At 42.6% G+C, this 27,126-nt stretch overlaps 1 protein-coding gene across 4 annotated transcripts in view; it reads right to left on the bottom strand.

The window, feature by feature from the left end:
- Nucleotides 1–27,126, bottom strand: part of add1 (adducin 1 (alpha)) — a 170,951-nt gene that overhangs the window by 77,286 nt on the left and 66,539 nt on the right. For all 4 annotated transcript variants that reach the window (XM_060834616.1, XM_060834598.1, XM_060834589.1 and 1 more), the window contains 3 exons: nucleotides 20,477–20,639; nucleotides 11,115–11,266; nucleotides 9,152–9,232 (listed from right to left, as the gene is read on the bottom strand). In XM_060834616.1, the coding sequence (XP_060690599.1) occupies nucleotides 9,152–9,232; nucleotides 11,115–11,266; nucleotides 20,477–20,639 (396 nt within the window). The remainder of the gene's footprint in view (nucleotides 1–9,151; nucleotides 9,233–11,114; nucleotides 11,267–20,476; nucleotides 20,640–27,126) is intronic.

Raw genomic sequence — 27,126 nt, 5'->3', positions numbered from 1 at the left:
TGGAACAGTTTGGCTAGACGAACAGCAAGTTCTAGAGCATAAGTCTTCAGTACTATTGATGGAATGTTGTCAGGGCCCATAGCCCTTGCAGTGTCCAATGCCCCCAACTGTTTCTTTATGTGGAGTGGGAGAAGTTGGCTGAAGACTGCATCGAGGATTCAATATGTCAAGACAGCTCCCTACCATCCATCATTCAATGGCCTGGCAGAAACAGCAGTCCAAATTTTCAAGGCAGGCTTGAAAGAAACAATCCACAGCTTGTCAGTCAGTCAATATCAAACTGGCCTAGCTCTGGTTTGATTACAGAATCACCCCTCTCGCAATTAAAGGGATAACTCCAGCGGAGTTGCTGATGGGGACACATCTCCACACTAGGTTAAACCTGATCTTCTCAGGCCTGAGAAAGGGGCACAGCAACTGGGTTCAAGTCCCGCCACAGCAGATGGTGGAAATGGAATTCATTGTAAATCTGAAACTAAGAGTCAAATTAAGAGTCTAAAATTGCTGATTTTAGGGAAAACCTTCTGGTTCGCTAGCATCTTTTTAGGGAAGGGAATTACCATCTTGTCTGGTCTGGCCTAGATGCAACTCCACAGAAACTTTAAAAAATATAGGTGCAGGAGTAGGCCATTCGGTAATTCAAGACTGTACCACTGTTCTACATGGTCATGGCTGATCACGTAATTTCTGTATCCCATTCCTGCTTTCTCTCCAGACCCTTTGATCCCTTGAGCTGCAAAGACTCTCTCTTGAATATATCTAATGAAATGGCCCCAACAGATTCCTGTGGGAGAGAATTCCACAGGTTCACAACTGAGTGAAGAAGTTCTTTCTCATCTCAGCCCTGAATGGCTTACCCTCTAGTCTGAGACTGTGACCCCTATTTCTGGACTTCCCCAACATCAGAAACATTCTTCCCACATATACCCTGTCCAATCCCATCAGGATTTTATATGCTTGCGAGATGCTCCCTGCATCCTCCTAAATTCCAGCAAGTACAAGCCCAGTTGATCTAGTCTTTCTTCATGTATCAGCCCTGCCTTCCCAGGAATCAGTCTGGTGAACCTTCACTGGACTCCCTCAATAGCAAGAATGTTCTACCTCAGACTTGGAGGTCAAAGCTATACACCAAGGCCCTGTACAATTGCAGCAAGACATCCTTACTCAGATACTCAAATCCTCTCGCAACAAAGGTCAGCATGCCAGTAGATCTCCTCACTGCCTGTTGCACCTGCATGCCAACCTTCACTGACTGTTCCACCAAGGCACCCAGGTCTCATTGCACCTCACCTTTTCTTAAACTGTCACCATTCACATAATCTGCCTTCCTGTTTTTGTGACCAAAGTGGATAATCTCATATTTATCCACATTGTATTGCATTTGCTAAATACTTGCCCACTCAGCAGATCTGTCCAAGTCACCCTTCAGCCTTTTAGTATCCTCTTCACAGTACACACTGCCTACCTTCACTGCAAATTTAGAGATATTGCATTCAATTCCTTTGTCCAAATCATTAATGTATACGGTGAACAGCTAGGATCCCAATACAGAACCCCTGCAGCACCCCACTTGTCACTTCCTGCCACTCTGAAATGGACCAGTTTATTCCAATTCTCTCCTTCCTATATACCAACCAGTTCTCTATCCATGTCAATACATTATGCCTGATACCATGAGCTTTAACTCCCCTTACTAACCTTTTAACTCTTGTCCACACCACAGGTCAAATCCTCAAATTTCCAGAAGATTTGTCAAGCATTATTTCCCTTTAATGAATCCACACTGACTCGCTCCAATTCTGTCACTGCTTTCCAAATGCTTAGTTATCACATTCTTGATAACTGACTTCAGTATTTTCCTCCACCCACCGATGTCAGGCTAACTGGCCTATAATTCCCCATTTTCTCTCTCCCTCCTTTTTATAAAAAAAGTGGGGTTTCGTTAGCTAACCTCCAGTTCATTGGAACTCTTTCAGAGTCTACAGAATGCTAGAAAATGATCACCAAAACATCTGCTATTTCTAGAGCTACTACCGTAAGTGCTCTGGAATGTAGAGCATCACGCCCTGGGGACGTATTGGGTTTTGAGTCCACCAATTCCCCAATACCGGTGTTCTCTGTGCTATCACGTCTAGGAATGGGAGTTGGCTATCCTTTTCTTCTTCTTCTCTCGTGAATCGGATTCCTGTGAGTGTGGCATTGATGATCCGGTGTGTTTTTTCTATTTCCGTGTTTTTGGTGATTACAAACGTGTCATCGACATATCTGACCCAGAGTTTGGGTTGAATTTGTGGTAGGGCTGTTTGTTCTAACCTTTGCATAACTGCCTCTGCTATGAGTCCCGAGATTGGTGATCCCATGGGTGTTCCGTTGATTTGTTCGTATATCTGGTTGTTGAATGCAAAGTGTGTAGTGAGGCACAAGTCCAGTAGTTTAAGTATGCCAGCTCGGCGAACAGAACCACAACAACTAAGTGGTTATCTATTAACTGTCCTCTGGGCAAATTAGAGATGGGCAATAAATGCTGGCCTAGACACTGACCCACGCCCTCCACATCCATGCTCCCCACCTACGTTCAGGACACCATCCACGCCCTCCATGATTTTCGTTTCCCCGGTCCCCAACGCCTTATCTTCACCATGGACATCCAATTCCTACACACCTCCATCCCATCACGTAGGCCTCAAAGCCCTCTGCTTCTTCCTTTCTGGCTGACCCAACCAGTACCCTTCCACTGACACCCTCCTTCGACTGACTGAACTGGTCCTCACTCTGAACAACTTCTCCCACTTCCTCCAAACCAAAGGAGTAGCCATGGGCACCAGCATGGGCCCCCAGCTATGCCTGCCTCTTCGTTGGATATGTGGAACAGTCCATGTTCCACAACTACACTGGCATCACCCCCCACCTTTTCCTCTGCAACATCGATGACTGTATCGGTGCTACCTCATGCTCCCACGAAGAGGTTGAACAGTTCATCCACTTTACCTTAAATTTATCTGGACCGTCTCAGACTCCTCCCTCCCCTTCCTAGACCTCTCCATTTCTATCTTGGGCGACCGACTCAACACAGACATTTACTATAAACCAACCGACTCCCACAGCTACCTAGATTATACCTCCTCCCACCCTGCCCCCTGTAAAAACACCATTCCATATTCCCAATTTCTTTGCCTCTGCCACATCTGCTCCCAGGAGGACCAATTCCAATACCGAACAACCCAGATGGCCTCCTTCTTCAAAGACCGCTATTTCCCCTCAGATGTGGTTGATGATGCTCTCCACCGCATCTCCTCCACTTCCCACTCCTCCGCCCTTGAACCCTGCCCCTCCAATCGCCACCAGGACAGAACCCCACTGGTCCTCACCTACCACCCCACCAACCTCCACATACATCTTATCATCCGTCGTCATTTCCGCCACCTCCAAACAGACCCACCACCAAAGATATATTTCCCTCCCCTATCAGCGTTCCGGAAAGACCACTCCCTCAGTGACTCCCTCATCAGGTCCACACCCTCCACCAACCCAACCTCCACTCCCGGCACCTTCCCCTGCAACCGCAAGAAATGCAAAACTTGCGCCCACACCTCTCCCCTCACTTCCCTCCAAGGCCCCAAGGGATCCTTCCATATCCGCCACAAATTCACCAGCACCTCCACACACAATTACTGCATCCACTGCACCTGAAGTGGCCTCCTCTACATTGGGGAGACAGCCCAACTACTTGCAGAACATTTTAGAGAACACCTCTGGAACACCTGCACAAACCAACCCAACTGCCCTGTGGCTGAACACTAACTCCCCCTCCCACTCCGCCAAGGACATGCATGTCCTTGGCCTCCTCTATCGCCAGACCATGGCAACATGACACCTGGAGGAAGAGCGCCTCATCTTCCGCTAGGAACCCTCCAACCACAAGGGATGAATGCAGATTTCTCCAGCTTCCTCATTTCCTTCCCCCCCACCTTATCTCAGTCCCAACCCTCGGACTCAGCACCGCCTTCTTGACCTGCAATCTTCTTCCCGACCTCTCCGCCCCCACCTCCTCTCCAGCCTATCACCCTCACCTTAACCTCCTTCCACATATCGCATTCCCAATGCCCCTCCCCCAAATCCCTCCTCCCTACCTTTTATCTTAGCCTGCTTGGCCCACCTTCCTCATTCCTGAAGAAGGGCTTATGCCCGAAACTTCGATTCTCCTGCTCCTTCGATGCTGCCTGACCTGCTGCGCTTTTCCAGCAACACATTTTTCAGCTCTGATCTCCAGCATCTGCAGTGCTCACTTTCTCCCAGACACTGACACCCTCATCTTGTAAATGAATTGTTTTAAAATTGTTTACAAAGACAGTTCATGACTCTTAGCAAAGATATATCCCAATGAGGAAAGAGGGTTCCAGAAAGGGCATAAACCAACTATGGCTCACCAGAGAAATTAAAGAAAGCATCATTTTATAAAAAAAAATCCATTCATGGAATGAAGGCATCACTGGCTAAGCCAGCATTCATTGTCCATTTAACGCAATGGTGTTAATGTGGGTCTGGAGTAGGTCATGTCAGCCAAACCAGGTAAGGATAGCAGCTCTCTTCCCTAAAAAGGACATTAGTGAACCTTTAGGTTTTTACAACAATTGACAACGGACTCACGGTCATCATTAGATTATTAATTATAGATTTTTACTAAATTCAAAACCCACCATCTGCCATGGCAGAATTCGAACCCAGATTCCCAGAACATTAATTAGGTCTCTGGCTTAACAGTCCAGCAATACCACCATTACAGGTTGTTCTGCTATAACATGCATTTCGTAAACATGATTGCGCTGTAACATAATTGATGAAATGGGGACCCTTTTTCTACAGTATGAACCTTTAAAACAGGTGTTGGCTGTAATGTGATTACATCGCCAATACTTAAGCGCTGTTTCTAAAGCACAACATTTCTATAATGCAGGATCGTACGAGAACACATTATAGAAGAACTCTTGGCTGCTGCCTCCCACTTTGAAAAGAAAACATGCCACTAAACTTTGCGACATTGAAAGGCAGAGGATTGGGAACATTTTAAAATCTATCAAAAGGTGACCAAAATTACAGTGATGAGGGTTAAAGTAAACTATAATGTTGGAATGAACAGCAAAAGCTTCTTTAAACATATAAAAAGGAGAGGGACCAAAATGAACAAATGGGGAATGAATCTGGCAAAATCTTAAATGGGGAACCAGGAAATGGCAGGAGTTAAGACATTAATAGCATTTCAAAAACATTTAAATCAAGGGCAAAAGGGAAGAGGAAATGAATACAATAACTATCACCATTACTGGAGAAAAGGTATATGGGACTAAGTGCTAATAAGTCCCTCGTACATACTGGGTTAGGTAGGATATTAAAAGGGAGGTAGCTACAGGAATACTGGATGTATCCGTAGTAATAGAATCTTAGAGATGTACAGCATGGAAACAGACCCTTCGGTCCAACCTGTCCTCAACAACCAGATATCCCAACCCAATCTAGTCCCACCTGCCAGTATCCAGCCCATATCCCTCCAAACCTATTCATATACCCATCCAAATGCCTCCTAAATGTTGCAATTGTACCAACCTCCACACCACATCCTCTGGCAGCTCATTCCATACACTTACCACCCTCTGTGTGAAAAAGTTGCCCCTTAGGTCTCTTTTATAACTTTCCCCTCTCAACCTAGACCTATGCCCCCCAGTTCTGGACTCTCCAACCCCAGGGAAAAGACTTTGTCTATTTATCCTATCCATGCCCCTCAATTTTGTAAACCTCTACAAGGTCACCCCTCAGCCTCCGACGCTCCAGGGAAAACAGCCCCATTCTGTTCAGCCTCTCCCTGTAGCTCAAATCCTCCAACCCTGGCAACATCCTTGTAAATCTTTTCTGAATCCTTTCAAGTTTCACAACATCTTTCTGATAGGAAGGAGACCAGAATTGCACGCAATATTCCAACAGTGGCCTAACCAGTGTCCTGTACAGCCTCAACATGACCTCCCAACTCCTGTACTCAATACTCTGACCAATAAAGAAAAGCATACCAAACGCGTTCTTCACTATCCTATCTACCTGTGACTCCACTTTCAATAAGCTATGAACCTGCACTCCAAGGTCTCTTTGTTCAGCAACACTACTTAGGACCTCAAAGTTTATGAGAAGATTTGTAGCTCGGGTGCTCATTGTGGTTCTGTTCGCCGAGCTGGGAATTTGTGTTGCAGACGTTTTGTCTCCTGTCTAGGTGACATCCTCAGTGCTTGGGAGCCTCCTGTGAAGCACTTCTGTGATGTTTCTTCCGGCATTAATAGTGATTTGTCTCTGCCGCTTCCAGTTGTCAGATCCAGCTGTCCGTTGCAGTGGTCGGTATATTGGGTCCAGGTCGATGTGCTTGTTGATTGAATCTGTGGAAGAGTGCCATGTCTCTATGAATTCCCTGGCTGTTCTCTGTTCGGCTTGTCCTATAATAGTAGTGTTGTCCCAGTCAAACTCATGCTGCTTGTCATCTGTGTGTGGCTACTAAGGATAGCTGGTCGTCTTGTTTCGTGGCTAGTTGGCGTTCATGGATGCGAATTGTTAGCTGTCTTCCTGCTTGTCCTATGTAGTGTTTTGTGCAGTCCTTGCATGGGATTTTGTACACTACATTGGTTTTGCTCATGCTGGGTATCGGGTACTTCGTTCTGGTGAGTTGTTGTCTGAGAGTGGCTGAGACTACCTTGGACCTTACCATTCAGTGTATAAGTCCTGCTAAGATTTGCTTTCCCAAAATGTAGTACCTCATATTTATCTGAATTAAACTCCATCTGCCACTTCTCAGCCCATTGGCCCATCTGGTCCAGATCCTGTTGTAATCTGAGGTAACTCTCTTCGCTATCCATTGCAAACTTACTAACTGTACCTCTTAAGCTCACATCCAAATCATTGATGTAAATGACAAAAAGTAGAGGGCCTAGCACCGATCCTTGTGGCATTCCACTGGTCACAGGCCTCCAGTATGAAAAACAACCCTCCACCACCTCCGTCTTCTACCTTTGAGCCAGTTCTGAATCCAAATGGCTAGTTCTCCCTGTATTCCATGAGATCGAACCTTGCTAATCAGTCTCCCATGGGGAACCTTGTTGAATGCCTTACTGAAGCCCATATACATCACATCTACTGCCCTGCCCTCATCAATCGTCTTTGTTACTTCTTCAAAAAACTCAATCAAGTTTGTGAGACATGATTTCCCACGCACAAAGCCATGTTGGCTATCCCGAATCAGCCCTTGCCTTTCCAAATACATGTACATCCTGTCCCTCCGGATTCCCTCCAACAACTTGCCCACCACCGGAGGTCAGGCTCACCAGTCTATAGTTCCCTGGTTTGTCTTTACAGCCCTTCTTCAACAGTGGCACGTTTGCCAACCTCCAATCTTCTGGCACCTCACCTGTGACTATCGAAGATACAAATATCTCAGCAAGAGGCCCAGCAATCACTTCTCTAGCTTCCCACAGAGTTCTCAGGTACACCTGATCAGGTCCTGGGGATTTATCCACTTTTAACCGTCTCAAGACATCCAGCACTTCCTCCTCTGTAATCTGGACATTTTGCAAGATGTCACTATCTATTTCCCTACAGTCTATATATCTTCCATATCCTTTTCCACAGCAAATACTAATGCAAAATATTCATTTAATATCTGCCCCATTTTCTGTGGCTCCACACAAAGGCCGCCTTGCTGATCTCTGAGGGGCCCTATTCTCTCCCTAGTTACCCTTTTGTCCTTAATGTTTTTGTAAAAACCCTTTGGATTCTCCTTAATTCTATTTCTTTTAAGAATCCTTAGTTTCTGGAAAAGTCTTAGAAAATTAGAAAATTGAGATGGCAATATCTTTATTCAAAAAGGAAAGTAAGAGGAAGGGTTTGGCAGGATATGGGCCAGGTGCTGGCAGGTGGGACTAGATTGGATTGGTGTATCTGGTCGGCATGGACAGGTAGGACCGTAGAGTGTATTTCCATGCTGTACAACTCTGACTCGGAGACAACAAAAGCTAACTACAGGCCAATTAATTTAACACCAGTAATTGAGAAAATGCTAGAGTCCATTATAAAGGATGTAATAACAATATTTAGAAACATATATAAATAGGTTGATTCAGCATGACTTCACAAAGGAGAAATTTCACCTGATCATTTTTTTTTGAATTCAGTGGAGGTAACAAGCAGGATAGATAAAAGGTGTTTCAGTGGAGGCAACAGATATCTTCTAATCTACCCATTCAGAGATATTATTACACACCTCCAGAACAGGTAGGACTTGAACTTGGGTCTCTTGGCTTAGAAGCATGGATATTACAACTATACCAGAAGAATCCCTCCAGTATATATATTTCCAAAAAAAAGTGTTCAATATTAGGCTACTTAGTAAGGACCCTGGTACTGGGGGTAGTATATTAGCACAGACAGACAGAGTTGGGATAGGGGAGGCATTTTCATGATGACAATCTGTAGCTAGTGGAGTGCCAGTGTTAGGGCCACAATTATTTACCAGACATACTAATGACTTGGATGACAGAACTGAATGTACTATCACCAAGTTTCATATGTCACAGTTAGGTTTGAAGATAAGTGGTGATATAGACAAGTTATGTGAATGGACAAAAATCTGGTAGATGGATTATATGGAAATAGACAGGTGAGGTTGATTTTCTTTCTCTCAAAGAATCTATGAGGTTTGTTATCACGGGGACTGTAGAGTTTGAGTCATTACATATATTGAAGGCTGGAGATAGATAGATATTTGATCAAAGGGTAATCAGCGTTTGGGAGGAAAGGCACAATGGAACAGTTGCAGATTATCAGATGCAGACTCTGATGGCCAAATTATCTATTTTTGCTCCTAACCTTACAGTCAAGTTTATCATTTCGCTCAAATGACGCCAATCATTCACCTTGGAAAATTTCAGAAAAGGCAACTTTAAAGAAAAATAAAGTTGTTGTAGATATACATTAGAAAATTATAGCCTTGCTGTTACGGTAATATTTCAGTTTATAAAACATGTTAACAGAAATAATGTAATTTCCAAAGCAAAGCTGAATGGAACACCAAGTTGATCAAATAATTAGCATTTAAAATGTAAACTTGGTCCTCCTCACTCACCAAACTAGATGCAGTGACCTCACTGTAAAGAAGTCCAAAAGGTACAATGAGAAAATGTTCCTGTTCAGAGCTGACTCTGACCTATAGGAAACAACAGTAAAAAAAATTTGCCTTCAATTATTACATGATCATTTTATAATGAATACACAATGCTTTTAAGAAAAGGAAATCCACACAAGTACAGTTTGTAGCTAAGCTGAAGTTATAAGAAAAGATTCCTGCCCTAAGCTAAGGGTTTGATGTAAGAGTTACTTAAATAATTGATATCATATTGCTAGTAATTTAGACAATTCAAAACCCATATAACCTGGACAAACAGTAACATTTCAGAGATAGGTGGCATTTGCCAATTGGGAATCAACTGGAAATTTATAGATTTTCTTTCCACTATGAGAAAATTTTAAGTGTGCTGTTTACTAAAATTATTTTTGTCTACGATACTGTAAAAATGTCGTGTGTGTGTGTGTTTAGGACATAGTTTTGTTTTGTACAATGTGTACAGAAATTTGTTCAGGTTACAGAAATTTGAGTCAAATTTTTTTTTCAAAGCAATGATTTTTTTGCATTTAGTCATGTAAATCAGTGACACTGATTACTACTAATTTACTCATCCAAACAGTCTTCAAAATTACTGAAAAGAAAACTAAGATACAACAGAAGATTATAAAGCAGCACGATGGCTCAGTGGTTAGCACTGTTGCCTCACAGCATCAGGGACCCCAGCTTGATTCCAGCCTCAGGTGACTTTTGGAATTTGCATATTCTCCCCATGTCTGCATTGGTATCATCCAGGTGCTCTGGTTTCCTCCAAGAGTCCAAAGATGTGCAGGGTAGGTGGACTGGACATGCTAAATTGCCCATTAGTGTACAGGAATGTGTCGACTAGTCAGGGGAAATATACAGCAATAGTGCAGGAGAATGGGGTGGGATACTCCTCGGAGGGTCGGTGTGGACTTGTTGGGCCAAATGGCCTGTTTCCACACTGTAAGGACTCTATTAATGAATTCTATGAATTAGGTGCTCTACGTTGCAGACAGGTATTAAGTAAGTTGCAGGAAACTCAAGCAGCTTTAACCGGGGCACTACTTGGGAAAATGACGCTAGAGCTATTTCTAAATGTACTCCAGAACATTAGCCATTGAAATTCCCATCAGTGCCTGCCAATGCTCTCCTGGGAGAAGGTGAGGACTGCAGGAGATCAGAGTCAAAAGTGTGGCACTGGAAAAGCACAGCAGCTCAGGCAGCATCCAAGGAGCAGGGAGTCAATCGCGCTCTGAATGGCCTGCCATTCTTCTGTTAACTTTAGTTCATCTAAGAGTCGTCTTCTTGTATCCTGTGTTGCATCAGATCTAGTTTGCCAATCAGTCTTTTTCTCAGGGACCTACTTCAGCTTCCAGTGTGACTATTTTATTTTCATTTATTCTTATGTTTAATTCCTTTCAGTTTTGTCCCTGCTGTTCTGTAATTTGCTTCAACATCTCCACCACCCCATCCAGTTATTCTGACACCAGCCTTGTATACCAAGACTATTAAACAAGATAGCAGAGTGGTTTCACATGAAATCAGACACAAACAATCATTGCGTGCAACATAGTAGCACAGGAAACCTCCAAAAATGTAAGTACCATACATCTACTAATTCAGTTGTGCTGAGACACACTGCAGAGTCACAAAACTGACAGGTACATTAAACAGGAAAAAAAAAAGTCTGTTGAATTTTATTGAGGAGACTTTAAAGAAATTTACCAATTCGAAATCTAACTACAGAACTGTGATAAAACATTTCTCAATCACATTTACACAAACCATTTTTTTCACCATCTACTTAAGTTCAGCAAACTAAGTTGCTATGAACAGAAAGAACAAAGTAAAATGTACATTTTCATCCAGTCAGTAAAACTAGGATTATGTATATATTAAACTTTTATTTTGAAAAGAGACGAATGCATGGAGCTCAATTTACTGTAATGTGGTTGTAGATAAGTTGTGACCATCCAAAGAGGTCTGCCAGTCTGTGGAAGGCTGCTAGCTTACAACGTAGCAATTTCTCTCCTTTTTCATATGCAACGGATTCAGATCCTCGGAGATCATTCACAGGGGTAACCATTCCAAGACCTTAAAAAAACAAACATACACAATTAGCAGCACAGCAATGTGTTAACAGTAGCATTCAGTTAAAGAAATTTATTCAGCAAAGAGGAAATAGATACTCATTTAATTAGAAACTGCCACAAATGGAGAATTATTTTATAAATAACGACTTCTGAAGAATAGTAGAAATTAGATAGTTTGAGAATCAAGTATTGTGAAAGCAGTCAGAAAAGTGAGTTGAGACAACTAGATCAGTCATGACCTTATTGAAAGGCGGAACAGGCTCATAAGGCTGAAGGGTCTACTTTTCCTCCCAAGTCCTGTGTCTCTTGAACTGATTCAGCACTAGTTTACCAGATCAGAAGCAACTGGCAGCAGGAATGAAGATATACTACCATCTCCAAGTCACACATCAGATGATGTGGAATTTTTTCAACATTTCATTGTCATTGGATCAAAGTTCTGGACTGCCTCATTTAACAGCTTTCAGAGTGTATTTTCAATACTGCAGCTATTCAAAAACGCGGCAACATCAGAAGGGCAACAAATATCGATCTTGTCAGTGATGCTGTCATCCTAGGTGCTCTTTGATGGCACTTTCTTTTTTGCCAATTGTATATTTTAGATGAGTTTTAAAAAAATCTTCAAGTTAACGCTCCATTGTGACAGAGTGGCGAGGAGAGGTGAGATGAAGCGAGGGCTGCCGGAAAGGATTGGTTTTCCTGCTTAAAAAGGGAGTCAGGCCTCCATTTTGACAGAGCAGCGAGGAGAGAAGGTGAGGTGAAGCTAGGACTGCTGGGAAAGTAAGGGCTTAAATTTATGTTTGGGCAGTGGCTAAACCCAAGATACTACATGTGTAGTATCTCCCCCCCAACACTCCCACCCCCACCCCCCCTCCCCTCCCCACCACCCAACCGGAAGAAAGAGACTCTAAGGTAAGGCTTTTATTTCTTATCTTTTTTAACCTTACTTTTTCATATATTTAAGTGCACTGTTTGGTCTTAGTTAGTTCACAAAGCTAAGCTTACAATGGCAGGGGACCTCAGACCCGTGGAATGTGCCTCTTGCTCAATGTGGGAGCTTAGGAACATGTTGGACGGTTCCTGACTCTTACACTTACAAGAAGTGTGTCCAGCTGCAGCTCTTGGTTGACTGCATGACAGCTCTGGAGCTGCGGATGGACTCACTGTGGAGCATCCGCAAAGCTGAGGTGGTAGTGGATAGCACGTCTAGTGAATTGGTCACACCGTAGGTTAGAATTTCTGATGGAGACAGTGAATGGGTGACCAAAAGACAAAGAGAGTAGGAAGGAAGTGCAGGTGTCCCCCGCTGTCATCTAACTCCAAAACAGTTATACCATTTTGGATACTGATTGGGGGGGGGGGGGGGGGGGGGGGGGGGGGGGGGGGGGGGAAAGAGATAGCTCACCAGGAGAGGGCAGCAGTTGTCAAGATCATGGCACCGTGGTGGGCACTGCTGTTCAGATGGGCGGGAAAAAAGACTCGCACGGCCATAGTCATTGGAGATTCTATTGTGAGAGGAGTAGGTAGGTGGTCCTGTGGCCGAAAACGGGACTCCCAGATGGTATTTTGTCTCCCAGGTGCTCGGGTCAGGGATGTCACCGATCAGCTGCAGCACATTCTAAAAGGAGACGGTGAACAGCCAGTTGTCTTGTTGCATATAGGCACCAACGATAAGTAGAAAACAAGATGAGGTCCTGAAAGAAGAATTTAGGAAGCTAGGAGAGAGGTTAAAGAGGAGGACCTCAAAAGGTAGTGATCTCAGGATTACTACCAGAGCCATGTGCTAGCCAGTGTAGAAATGAAAAAATAGGTAGGATGAATACATGGCTTGAGAGATGATAAAGAAGGGAGGAGTTCAGATTTGTTGGACATTGGGACCGGTTCTGGGGAAGGTGGGACTATTACAAAATGGATGGTCTACATCTGAACCAGGCCAGAACCATGTCCTTGGGGGAGTTTTCGCTACTGCTGTTGGGGAGGCTTTAAAGTAATGTGGCAGGGGACTGGGAACCAGAAGAGAAAACAAGTAGGCAGCGAGGTGGAGACTGGAGACTGTAAGAATCATGAAGATAGCATTTATAAAAGGAAGAGTAGGCAGGGAGCAGATGAGTGCAAAAGAACTGGTGACCTGAAATGCATCTACTTTAATGCAAGGAATATAGTGTGTAAGGCAGATGAACTTAGGGCTTGGATTGGTGCCTGGGAGTATGACAGTATTGCAAACACAGACTTGGTTGAAGGAAAGGCATGATGATTGGCTACTGAATGTTCCAGGATAAAGACGCTTCAGACAGGACAGGGAAGTAAAGGGGTGGGGGTATGGAGTTGCATTGCTGGTCAGGGATGAAATCACGGCTGTGCTAAAGGAAGACACTAAAGGAGGTCTTGGGTAGTGAGGCATTATGGGTGGAGCTGAGAAATAAGAAGGGTGCAGTTACATAGTTGGGGCTGTATTACAGGCCTCCCAGTGAGCATGAGATAGAACAACAAATAGGTAAATAGATTATGGAACGATATAGAGGCAATAGGATAGGGGTGATGGGAGATTTTAATTTTCCCAACATTGACTAGGATACACTTAGCACCAGAGGTCTGTATGGGGTAGAATTTGTAAGAAGCATCCAGGAGAGTTTTTTCTAGAGCAGTAGGTCAACAGCCAGACGAGGGAAGGGGCCATATTGGACCTGGTACTGGGAAACGAGCCAGAACAGGTGGTAGAAGTTGCGGTGGAGGATTTCTTTGGGGAACAGTGACCACAATTCTGTAAGTTTTAGAATACTTATAAATAGAGATGAGAGTGGTCCTAAGGGAAGAGTTCTAAACTGGGCCAAGGCCAATTATATCAAAATTAGGCAGGTGCTCAGAAATATGGATTGGAAACAGCTATTTGAAGGGAAGTCCACAATTGATATATGGGAGGCTTTCAAAGATAGGTTAAAGATAGTGCAGGATAGTGAAGGCAAAGGATAGGAAGGGCAAGATTAGTGAACCGTGGATGACAGAAGAAATTGTACAACCAGCCAGGAGGAAAAGGGAAGCATACATAAGGTCTAGGCAGCTAAGAACAGAACAGGTCCTGGAGGAATAATCAGAAGAGTAGGACAAGTCTTAAACGAGGAATCAAGTAGGTTAAAAGGGGTCATGAAATAGCTTTAGCAAGCAGAATTAAGGAGAATCCCAAAGCATTTTATTCTTATATCAGAAGCAAGTGGGTAACTAGAGAAAGAATTGGTCCACTAAAGGATAATGAAGGAAAGCTGTGTGTGAGATTCTGAATGATTACTTTGCATCAGTGTTCACTGAGGAGAGGAATATGATGAATGTTGAGATTAGAAATAGAATTTTGATTAATTTGGATCACGTTGACATAAGTAGGGAAGATGTGTTGGGTAGGCTAGAGGTTATTAAGGTGGACAAATCCCCAGGACCGGATGGGATCTATCCCAGGTTGTTGAGGGAGGTGAGAGAGGAAATAGCTGGGGCCCTGACAGATATCTTTGTGGCATCCTTAAGTACAGGTGAAGTGCCAGGAGGACTGCAGGGTTGCTCCTGTTGTCCCCCTGTACAAGAAGGGTAGTAGGGATATTCCAGGTAACTACAGACCAGTGAGCCTGATGTCAGTGGTGGAAAGTTGCTGGAGAAGGTACTGAGGGATAGGATCTATTTAGGTTTAGAAAAGAATGGGCTTAGCAGTGATAGGCAACATGATTTTGTGTGGGGGAGATCTTGCCTTACCAACTTAATAGAGTTCTTTGAGGAAGTGACCAAGATGATAGATGAAGGAAGGGCTGTTGATGTCATATACATGGACTTTAGTAAGGCATTTGAGAAGGTTCCGCATGGTAGACTAATGGAGATAGTGAAGTCACATGGTGTGCAGGGTATTCTAGCTAGGTGGATAAAGAACTGATTGAGCAACAGGAGACATACAGCAGTAGTAGGAAGTTTCTTGAAATGGAGAAAGGTGACCAGTGGTGTTCCACAGGAGTCAGTGTTGGGGCCACTGTTGTTTGTAATATACATAAATGATCTGGAAGAGGGCACTGTTGGTATGATCAGCAAGGTTGCAGATGACACAAAGATTGGTGGAGTAGCAGAAAGCATTTGGGACTGTCAGAGAATAAAGGAGGATATAGACAGACTGGAGGAGTTGGGCAGAAAAGTGGCAGATGGATTTCAATCCAGACAAATGTGAGGTGAAGCATTTAGGCAAGACTAATTCTACAGCAAATTATACAATGAACAGAAGGGCCTTGGGAAAAGTTGATGGGCAGAGAGATCTGGGAGTGCAGGTCCATTGTACCCTGAAGGTTGCTGTACAGGTGGATAGAGTGATCAAGAAGGCATATAGTATGCTTGTCTTCATTGGACGGGGTATTGAGTATAAGAGCTGGCAAGTCATGTTAAAATTGTACAAGACATTGGTTTGGCCACATTTAGAATATTGTGTACAGTTCTGGTCACCACATTACCAAAAGGATGTGGATGCTTTGAAGAGGGTGCAGAGAAGGTTTATGGGGATGTTGCCTGGTATGGAAGGTGCTAGCTATGAAGAGGCGTTGAGTAGGTTAGGTTTGTTTTAATTAGAAAAACGGAGTTGGCAGGGGGGACCTGATTGAGGTTTACAGAATCATGAAGGGTATAGACAGGGTGGATAGAGACAAGCTTTTTCCCAGGGTGAAGAATTCAATAATATGGGGTCATGCTTTCAAGGTGAGAGGTGGAAAGTTTAAGGGGGATACATGCGGCAAGTACTTCGCACAGAGGGTGGTGGGCATCTGGAACACATTGCCAACAGAGGTGGTAGAGACAGGCACAGTAGATTCATTTAAGATGTGTCTGGACAGATTCACGAGTAGGTGGGGAGCAGAGGGATACAGATGCTTAGGAATTGACCGACAGGTTTAGACAGCATATTTGGATCGGCTCAGGCTAGGAAGGTTGAAGAGCCTGTTCCTGGGCTGGAAATTTTCTTTGTTCTTCTCAGCATTTGGGAGCCAGGAGAATTGTACATTCCTGATGAAGGGCTTTTGCCTGAAATGTCGATTTTCCTGCTCCTCGGATGCTGCCTGACCTGCTGTGCTTTTCCAGCACCACTCTAATCTTTACTTTGAACTCCAGCATCTGCAGTCCTCACTTTCACCTAATTATACTTTCAAGCCCAACTAGAAGATACAAACAAATATCAGGACTAATACTTTAATACAGTAATCTTTGAGATCTTATGTTTGAAATAAGATGTTAAAACAAATCTTCATCTGCCTGTTCAAGTATAACAGATCCAACAACACTTCACCAATGGATATCAGGAGTTTTCTATGTCCTTGGCAACACGTCAAACTGATTAATTGATTATTTATCACAATCTGTGTAACCTTTCTTTAAATATAAATTGTTTGTTGTATGGCCATTAACAGCAGCAACTATGTAATTTACTGGCAACAAAATAATTTGGGATGGTTAGAGGAGATGAAAGATGTGACATAAAATGCTTTCCTTTTCTCTCGGTGCATTCATTACCCATAGCAAGTTAGAGCATGGGTAACAGTTTGACAGCTTAGGCTTTTTATTCTGTGATCATAATCCTGTTGGCCCTCTGGAGAAATAAGAGCAGAAAAGAAACAGCCCAAGTAAGCCTTTTTGGTGTCTCTGAATAATCTGGAAAGAGAGCTTACCTCTGTTAAATGTTAGAAATTAATGCTTTTGTGATCAACAAAGTCAAACTCTTGACCTTATTAGATAAAAAAATCAATCAATTCACTACAATCAGTGTCAGTGTGAAAGATAGAGCCATGAGTTTAATGGCTATCACTAGTGCTCTCCCATACTCCATTGTATTCATGATAATTTTTGCCGATCCTTGGTTTTTTAAGTTACACATAATCATGCTACATGGAACCGTGCAAACAACAATCATACAGGACTAAAGACATTAACTTTAGTTCTCTCTCTCAAATGCTACCAGACCTGAGTTTCTCCAGCACCGTATTTTTATTTCTATGCTGTTATATTTTCTATTATACTAAACACTTGAAATTTTCCAACAAGCATTGAATCACCCAAACATCTTTTGAATCAAAATTAATCAAATTGTCTCACTTTTCAAAAACAGATTAAAACCTTTTAGACATATGGATGAAATAGGACTAACTCAATCCCTGATTATGCAGTAAGCCTCGAAGAGTTGTGGAGCTCAAGTCTAAGATTTGAATACTGCTTGCTTTTCTGGGAGACTTTTTTGACCAGGATACAAGATAGTTCACTTTCACTCCTAGCCTTTGCCTTCCATTCACACGGATATTCCCTTTATATCCTTCTCTATTTTAACAATTTTTATGGCAGTGCTCTCAAATTTCCTTTCCTTATTCTTAATTTTGAAAGCTTACCAACTTCCACAATTTGTTGAAATCAAGACTCACCAGGGTCTCAACTTTTTATAGATGTCAGAAGTATGGAATATCTTTAGTTCTTTCAATTTCTCCTTCCTTCTATAACCTTAAAAAACAAAGTTTGTGTACCTAAATCACAATTTTAGTGTATCTTCACTTTTATTATTTTTTAGTCTTTTTAAAGCTCTGCAGCATCCTTGACTATATGTTTCTCTTCACAAATATGCAATGGTAATATGAAAGTATGGCTCTCTGGAAATTATATTCAATTAATTTGTTACAGGTCCATGATAAAGTAACAAGCAACATGGATAGGGAGAAACCTATAGATGTGATGAAGTTGGATGTCCAAAAGGCATTTGACAACGTAGCTCAAACGTTATTAATCATAAGAATGTGTGCACACCATATCAGCTTAAATGGAGAATTACTGATCTAACTAGAAGCAGTTGGGATTAATGGATCATTTTTTAGTTAGCAATATGTAACAAGCATCACAGAAATCAGCACTACAGCTGCAACTCTTTACAATTGATATTGAAGGAAAGGACTGAATGTAAAGTTGCTAAATTTGCTAATGAGACAAAAGATAGACAGAAGAGAAAGTTGTGAAGCTGATACAATGAGTCTATGAAAGAGATAAATGTGCGAGCAACAATTTGATAGAGCATAAAATGGTAAAATATGAACTTGACCACTTTGGCAGGAAAAACAGAACACCAGAATATTACTTAAATGGAGAGAGACTGCATAGCTCTGCAGTAGAGATATTTAAGCACTGTTTGGGCATGAATCAAAGTTAGTATGCATGTACATCAAGGGATTAGGAAGGCAAATGAAATGTTTATTGCAAGGAGAGTGAAATATAAAAATAGTTAAGTTTTGCTACAGTTGTACAGTACATTGGCGAATTTTGGTCTCCTCAGTTAAGAAAAAAATTCAACATTGGAAGTGCAGAGGGGTTCACTCAACTTATTCTTAAAGGCGAAGGGGGTGCCTATGAGAGGCTAGACAGGTTGGAACTTTGAAGTTTGGAGGAATGGCGGGTAATGCTCTTCTTTGGAAGAGACTAGAACTAGAAGAAAAAGATTTAAAATAAACTGTTCTTCTATGTAAGATGGCAATGAGGAGAAAATTTTCTGAGGCCTGTGCACTTGTGAAATTCTTTTCCCAGAGAATTGTGGAAGAAAAGTGACTGAATATTTTTAAGGCTGAGTTGAACAGATATTTGACTGACATAATAATAAAAAAAGATATGTGGAATAGATTGGAAAGTAGTGGCCACAATCAAAAGCACCAACTCAAACTTCAGCAAAATCAAATTGCTGGAGAAACTTAGCTGATCTGGTAACATCGGAGGAGAGAAAGCTGTTCAGAAACATGAATTCTGCTTTCTCTCCACAGATGCTCTCAGACCTGCTGCGTTTCTCCAGCAACTTTTGCTTTTGTTTCAGACTTCCAACAGCTGCAGATCTTTCTTTTCCTCTTCAAATTGCAAAGTAAATTTGATAGGCCAAATGGTCTACTTCTGCACCTAATCTATATCCTCATATGCATGTTCTTTTACATTGTCCCCAGCAATGCATTTCACCAAACTTCTAATGGAAAGGTAATGTCAGTTTTCCCTACTGATCCACCTTCTCTCAACACAAAGCCCAACGTCTCTCCACTTTCTCATTATACAAAGCCTGACTTCTCTGCTATCTAAAGTAGCAGATGATATCCTTGAGATTCTTACTTCACTGTCCCAGGTATCAACTGATGATTGGTCACTGAAGGCCATCAGATTCAGTCTTCAATTGACTTATTAAGTGTAGGATTAGAATGATGCTAGAGAAGCACAGCAGGTCAGGCAGGGTGAGAAAAAAAAAGCGCTTTATCAGGAATGCCTCGGGGATGGAGAGATAAATGGGAGGGGGTGGGGTTGGGGAGAAGATAGCTGAGTGCGCAGTAGGTGGATGGAGGTGGGGCTATAGGTGATAGGTGGGAAGGAAGATTGGCAGGAGAGTCAGGAGGACAGTGCTGAGCTGGACTTCACCAGTGTCCTTAATTCCCCTCCCCCTACCTTACCCCAGTTCCAACCTTTCAGCTCAGCACTGTCCTCCTGACCTGTCCCACCTATCTTCCTTACCATCTATCTGCTCCACCCTTCTGTCTGACCTATCACCTTTATCCTTTCCTCCATCCACCTGTTGCACACTCAGCTACCTTCTCCCCAGTCCCACCCCCTCCCATTTATCTCTCCATCCCAGAGAATCTTAGCCTCATTCCTGATGAAGGGCTTTTGTCCAAAACATCAATTTTCCTGCTCTTCCGATGCTGCCTGACCTGCTGTACTTTTCCAGCACCACTCTAATCTTGACTCTGATCTCCAGCATCTGCAGTACCCACTTCCATCTTTACTATGCGTAGGACTAAGTAGTGAATAAAAGCAATTCGGGTGTATTTGGTTACTGAAAAAATTAACCAAATGTTCATAGTAGGGCATTATACTCATCTGGAGTGTTCACCGTAAATAGAGCTTTCAAACCCACAAACTAAATTATTTAACACTACTTTACAAAAAGAACAGGATTTTTACTATAAGAGGAGCACTGACGTAGATGGATAACTGTACAGGTTTGGAGTGTTTCGTCAAGATTTCATTAAATCTTTGTAAGTGCCAGCAAATCTGATTGTTGGCAGATAATACAAAGGCAGCACTTGGGAAGATCAGATCTGTGATTTACAACTCAACAGTAAATAGAGAACTCAATTATCAGAAGTAACTCCGTCTCAGTGGTTTAATAGAAAACTTCACACCACAGAATAACTGTACTTACTCATGTTCAATGCAGCCATTCCACCCTGTGGTGCAGCAGGGTACATACTAGGTACATTTGTTGTCATGAAATCTGCAATCTGCTGTAATGCAAGTAGACTAGTAGGATTTTTTCCTTTCTTGAGTTGTTCCTGAATCATTGATTCCAATTCTTCACAAAAAGCCTAGAAATGAACAGATTTTTTTTAGATGTTATGGTAACAATTAAGATAATACTTTATTGTCATGGTTTTGTTTTGATTATTCACTCAACATCTGTTGCCCATCGTTAGCTGCCCTTGAAGTGGTGGTGGCAAGCTTTCTTCTTGAACCACTGCAGTCCATGTGCTGTAGGTAGACTCAATGCCCTCAAGGAAGAAATTCCAGGATTTGGCCTAGTGACACTGAAGGAATAACAATATACTTCCAAGTCACAATGATGAGTGACTTGGAGGGGAGCTTGTATACGGTGTCCCTATTTATGTGCTGCTCTTGTCCTTCTAGATGAAAGTTATCATGGGTTTGGAAGGTGCTGTTGAAGGAAGCTTGTAAATATTCTACGGCTGAGCATTGGTGGAGATGATGGTGAATGATTGTGGATGCAGTGCCAAGCAAGTGAATTGCTTTGCACTGGACTGGCTCTGAATGGTCAAGCTTCTTGAGAATTTTTGGAGCTGCACTCGTCCAAGCAAGTAGGGAGCATTCCATCACACTCCTCACTTGAACCTTGTAGATAGTAGACAGGCTTTGGGAAGTCAGAAGGTGAGTTGCTCATTGTTGAATCCTAGCCTTTGACCTGCTCTTCAATTCATTGTATTTGCAATAGTTAATCCAGTTCAGTGTGTGGTGCTGGAAAAGCATAACAGATCAGGAAGCATCTGAGGAGCAGGAGAGTCAATGTTTCGGACAAAAGCCCTTCATCAGTCCTCACCTTTGCCTAATCCAGTTCAATTTCTAGTCAATGGTAACCCTCAATGTTGAGTGTTAGTTGGGCAGTGATGGCAATGCCATTGAATGTTAAGGGACAATGGTTAGATTGCTTCTTATTGGAGGTGTCATATTAAACTGTTGAAAAAATAGTATGTCCAAGGCCTAGAAACAGTTTAAGATTTAGGAAAGTAGGACCAAGAGATTAAAAAGGGGGTAAACAGCAGAATAAAGCTGTAAAAGCTTCTACCCAAGCAACTTCCTGTCATCAGGTTAAACATCAACAAGAAAATTTCCCAGTCACAACATACTGCCGCCTTAAGCTGAGAGTCAGTTCGCCTACACAGTGCTTCCGCCGGTTGGTGCTCAGAGAGCAGCAAGGGTGAATACATTGGGTGGGGCTTCTTTTCCAATTATTTGTTAATGAGACATGGGCATTACCAATTAGGGATGGTGGCCCAATGGTCCCGGAGAACGTGATAAGTTGCCTTCTTGAAATTGCTGTGGTCCTTGGGGGGTAGACACATACACAAGGCTGTTGGAAAGTGAATTCTAGAATTTTGATCTAGCAGCAGTGAAGAAAGAGTGATATAGGTCCAAGTCAGGTTATTACACAACTTCGAAGTAATTTGCCAACTTTAAGTACAGACAGTCATGAATTTTAAGTTTTTTAGCTACTGAATTTCTGCCTTTTACACTAGGGACTGCAAGCATCTTCCTTGGGTAAAGACAAAGACACCTCCATGCACGAGTCCCTTTTTTGGCCCCTAATTGATCCCATTCATCCTTTCATTGCAATGGCTGCTTATGCATATTCACTCTTCTCATTTTCACTTTTTAAATGTAACCTCTTTTTCTAAACCAACCTGTTCAGAGTCAGAGTGGTGCTGGAAAAGCACAGCAAGTCAGGCAGCATCCGAGGAGCAGGAAAATCAATGTTTCGGGGAGGAGCCCTTCATCAGGAATGCTCATTCTTGATGAGGGGCTCCTGCCTGAAACACAGATTTTCCTGCTCCTTGGGTGCTGCCTGACCTGTTCTTTTCCAGCACCACTCTAATCTAGACTCTGATCCCCAGCATCTGCAGTCCTCACTTTTGTCCTGTTCGGATTCACAGTCAGATGTACAGAACGGAAACAGACACTCCTTCCAACTTGTCCATGCTGACCAGATATCCTAAATTAATCTTGTCCCATTTGCCAGCACTTGGTCCATATACCTCCAAGCTCTGCCTATTCATATACCCATTCACATGCCTTTTAAACGTTGTAATTGTACCAGCCTCCACCACTTCCACTGGCAGCTCATTCCACACACGCACCATCCTCTGAAAAAGTTGCCCCTTAGGTCTCTTTTATATCTTTCCCCTCTCACCCTAAACATATGCCCTCTAGTTCTGGACTCCCCCACCCCAGGGAAAAGACATTCTCTATGTACCCTATCCATACCCCTCAATTTTGTAAACCTCTATAAGGTCACCTCAGCCTCTGATCTCCAGGGAAAACAGCCCCAGCCTGTTCAGCCTCTCCCTATAGCTCAAATCCTCCAACCCTGGCAACATTCTTGTAAATCTTTTCTGAACCCTTTCAAATTTCACAACGTCCTTCTGATAGGATATCAGAATTGCGCACACTATTCCAAATGTGGTCTAACCAATGTCCTGTACACGACCTCCCAAATCCTATACTCAATGCTTTGACCAATAAAGCAAAGCATACCAAATGCCTTCTTCACTTTCAACTCTACTTTCAAGGAAGTATGAACCTGCACTCCAAGGTCTTTGTTCAGCAACACACTCCAGGACCTTACCATTAAGTGTACAATTCCTGCTCTGATTTGCCTTTCCAAAAATGCAGCACTTCACATTTATTAATTTGAACTCCATCTGCCACACGTCAACCCATTGGCCCATCTGATCAAGATCCCAATGTATTCTGAGGTAAAATTCTTCACTGTCCACTACAACCCCCCCCACTCCAAATATGTGCACTACCATCACTGAACAGTTTGATTAGAAAATGTATGAAAAAGTGAAATCAGGAAACAAACTTTTTGTGTAAAACAGCGAATGAGTATGGACGGAGGATATAGAACTGACATGAAGGTATAAGACAGAGGGTGGTAGTGGAGGGTTGCCTTTCAGACTGGAGGTCTGTGACCAGTGGTGTGCCACAAGTATTGGTGCAGGGTCCACTGCTTTTCATCATTCGTACAAATGATTTGGATGTTAACATAGGAGGTACAGTTAGTATGTCTGCAGATGACACCAAAATTGGAGGTGCAGTGGACAGCGAAGAATGTTACCTCAGGAGTATTACAGGATGTTGATCAGGTAGGCCAATGGGCTGAGGAATGATAGATGAAGTTTAATTTAGATAAATCTGAGGTGCTGCATTTTGGAAAAGCAAGTCAGAGCAGAATTATACACTTAATGGTAAGGTCCTGAGATACGTTGCTGAACAAAGAGACCTTGGAGTGCAGGTTCATACTTCCTTGAAGTAGAGTCGCAGATCGATAGGATAGCGAAGGCGGCAATTGGTATGCTTTCCTTTATTGGTCAGAGCATTGAGTATTGAAGTTGGGAAATCATGTTGCGGCTGTACAGGACGCTGGTTACGGCACTTTCGGAATATTGTGTTCAATTCTGGTCTCCTTCCTATCGGAAGGATGTCGTGAAACTAGAAAAGGTTCAGAAAAGATTTACAAGAATGTTGCCAGAGTTTGAACACTTGAGTCATAGGGAGAGGCTGAATAGGCTGGGGCTGTTTTTCCTGGGGCGTCAGAGAGCGAGGGGTGACCTCAGAGGTTCATGAAATCATGAGTGGCATAGATGGGAGAAATAGACAAGGTAATTTCCCTGGGATGTGGTAATCCAGAACTAGAGGGTATAGGTTTAGGGCAAGAGGGAAAAAATTTAACAGGGACCTAAGTGACGTTTCTCACAGAAAGGGTGGTGAGTGTTTGGAATCAGCTGCCAGACAAAGTGGTTGAGGCTGGTACAGTTACAACATTTAAAAGGCATGTGGATGGATACATGAATAGGAAAAGTTTAGAGGGATGTGGGCCAAGTGCTGGCAAATGAGTTGAGATTAGGTTAGGATATCTGGTCAGCATGGATGAGTTGGACCGAAGGGTCCATTTCCATGTTGTACACCTCTATGACCTCCAACTTTGGTGCCATCTGCAAACTTATTAATTATACCTGGATGTTATTACACACCTCCTGGTCCAGGGGTAGAGACACTACCAGAAGTGCCAAAAATGTCATGGAAGTGTAGGTAAGAATGAACATTTTTCAAGAAGCTAAATTGTAGAGGATGGTTTTGATCTATTGACATCTAAGACCAGCACACTTCCATTGCACCACTCTACATTGTCTGACCTTCCTATATCCTGATTCTCACTTGCGTTTTCTACCTAACTTTTTTTCTCTTCTGAATCATCATTCCTGTTCAGGGAGCTCTAGATTTCATTTCCCCTTCTTTCCCTTTGGAGGGAATATACCATGACCATACCAGAACACACACTTCTCTGGAGGTAGCTCATTGTTCAACTACCTTTTCTGCCAACCTTTGAATTCAATTCATTTGACACAGGTTCATTCTTAATACAGAGAAGTTGGCTTTTCAAAATTAATTTTTATTCTGGAATTGTTCATTACCTTTTTCCTCAGTCACCTTAAGCCTGTGGTACAGTGATTACTACCCTCTAAGTATTCTCCCACTGACACTTGGTTCACCTCATTTCCAAGAACAGGTCTAGTAGCACCTCCTCTCTGGTTGGTTAGGAAACATATAGATCACATCTAAATTAAACTCCATCTGCCACATCTCAGCCCAATACCCTGGTAGACCTCGGTAGACATGGACTTCAGTGAAGCGTTTGACAAGGTTCCTCATGGGAAGTTGGTTAGCAAGGTTAGATCTCACAAAATACAGGAAGAACTCGTCATTTGGATACAGAACTGGCTCCAAGGTAGAAGCCAGAAGGTGGTGGTGGGAGGGTTGTTTTTCAGATTGGAGGCCCGTGACCAGTGGAGTGCCATAAGGATCGGTGCTGGGTCCACCACTTTTCGGCATTTATATAAAATGATTTGGAATGAACGTAGGAGATATAGTTAGTAAGTTTTCAGATGACACCAAAATTGGAGGTGTAGTGGACAGCCAACAAGGATACATCAGAGTACAATGGGATCTTGATCAGATGGGTCTATGGGGTGAGGAATGGCAGATGGAGTTTAAATTTAGATAAATGTGAGGTGCTGCATTTTGGAAAAGCAAATCAGAGCAGGATTTATACACTTAATGGTACGGTCCTAGGCAGTGTTGCTGAACAAAGAAACCTTGAAGTACAGATTCGTAGTTCTTTGAAGTAGAGTCACAGGTAGATAGGATAATGAAGGCAGCGTTTGGTATGCTTTCCTTTATTGGACAGAGTATTGAGTATAGGAGTTGGGAAGTCATGCTGCAGCTATACAGGACATTGATTTGGCCACTTTTGGAATACTGCAGGCAATTCTGGTCTCCTTTCTATCGGAAGGATGTTGTGAAACCTGAAAGGGTTCAGGAAAGATTTACAAAGATATTGTCAATGTTAGAGGATTTGAGTAATAGGGAGATGCTGAATAGGTTGGGGCTGTTTTCCCTGGAGGGTCAGAGGCTGAGAAGTGACCTTATAGAGACTCATGGACAGGATAGTCAAAACCCACAACCACAATCTTCTAGAAGAAAAAGGGCAGCAAATACTACTGTTTGCAAGTTCCTCTTCTAGCCAACTTAAAACACCTGTTCTCAACTTTATTGCTTAAAAGCGGTTGCCTGAAAGGAGATTTTTTGCGGATTCTGGTATACAGACATTAACAAACAAATTTGGAAGGAAAAGGAGACCCTTAAGGTAGGTAAAGTAGTTAAGATAGCATATGGCTTTATTAGCTGAGGAATTGGTATCTTGGAAGGATCAAATGAGGTTTTATAGGTTGGACTTAGAAAAAACTTTAGCATGCAGATAACAACATAACGTCACCTTTGCCAGAAGAGAATAGTCTATCAGAAGGAACTTGTGAAACTTGAAAGGGTTCAGAAAAGATTTACAACGATGTTGCCAGAGTTGGAGAATTTGTGCTATAGGGAAAGATTGAATAGGCTAAGACTGTTTTCCCTGGAGCGTCGGAGGCTGAGGGGTGACCTTATAGAGGTTTAGAAAATCTGAGGGGCATGGATAGGATAAATAGACAAGATCTTTTTTCTGGGGTGAGGGAGTCCAGAACTAGAGATCATAGGTTTATGGTGAGGGGGGAAAAGATATAAAAAAGGGACCTAAGGGCAATGTTTTCTCACAGATGGTGTTGCATGTATGGAATGGGCTACCAGAGGAAGTGATGGAGGCTGGTACAATTACAGCATTTAATAGGCATCTGGAAGGAGATATGGATAGAAAAGGATTTAGAGGGATATGAGCCAAGTGCTAGCAAATGGGACTAGATTAGATTAGGATATCTGGTCAGCATGGAGGAGTTGAACCGAAGGGTCTGTTTCCGTGCTGTACATCTCTACGACTATGACTCTGCATGGCTGTAGACAATTGTCTCGAGTTCACTCGAGGAACTCTTGTCCTTTATTGGTCCTTACTCTATTACTATTCCGATCTATATTCGGAAAATGAGGTCTCCCATTATAAGCCTTCATAAATTATGTGCCCTTCTGCAATTTCCTTTAGAATTTGTTCATCCACATTCTTCCAATGAGTTG

This window comes from Hemiscyllium ocellatum, chromosome 2, assembly GCF_020745735.1.
Source record: "Hemiscyllium ocellatum isolate sHemOce1 chromosome 2, sHemOce1.pat.X.cur, whole genome shotgun sequence".
NCBI classification, from domain to species: domain Eukaryota; kingdom Metazoa; phylum Chordata; class Chondrichthyes; order Orectolobiformes; family Hemiscylliidae; genus Hemiscyllium; species Hemiscyllium ocellatum.
This window is presented reverse-complemented; position numbering and strand designations above follow the sequence as displayed.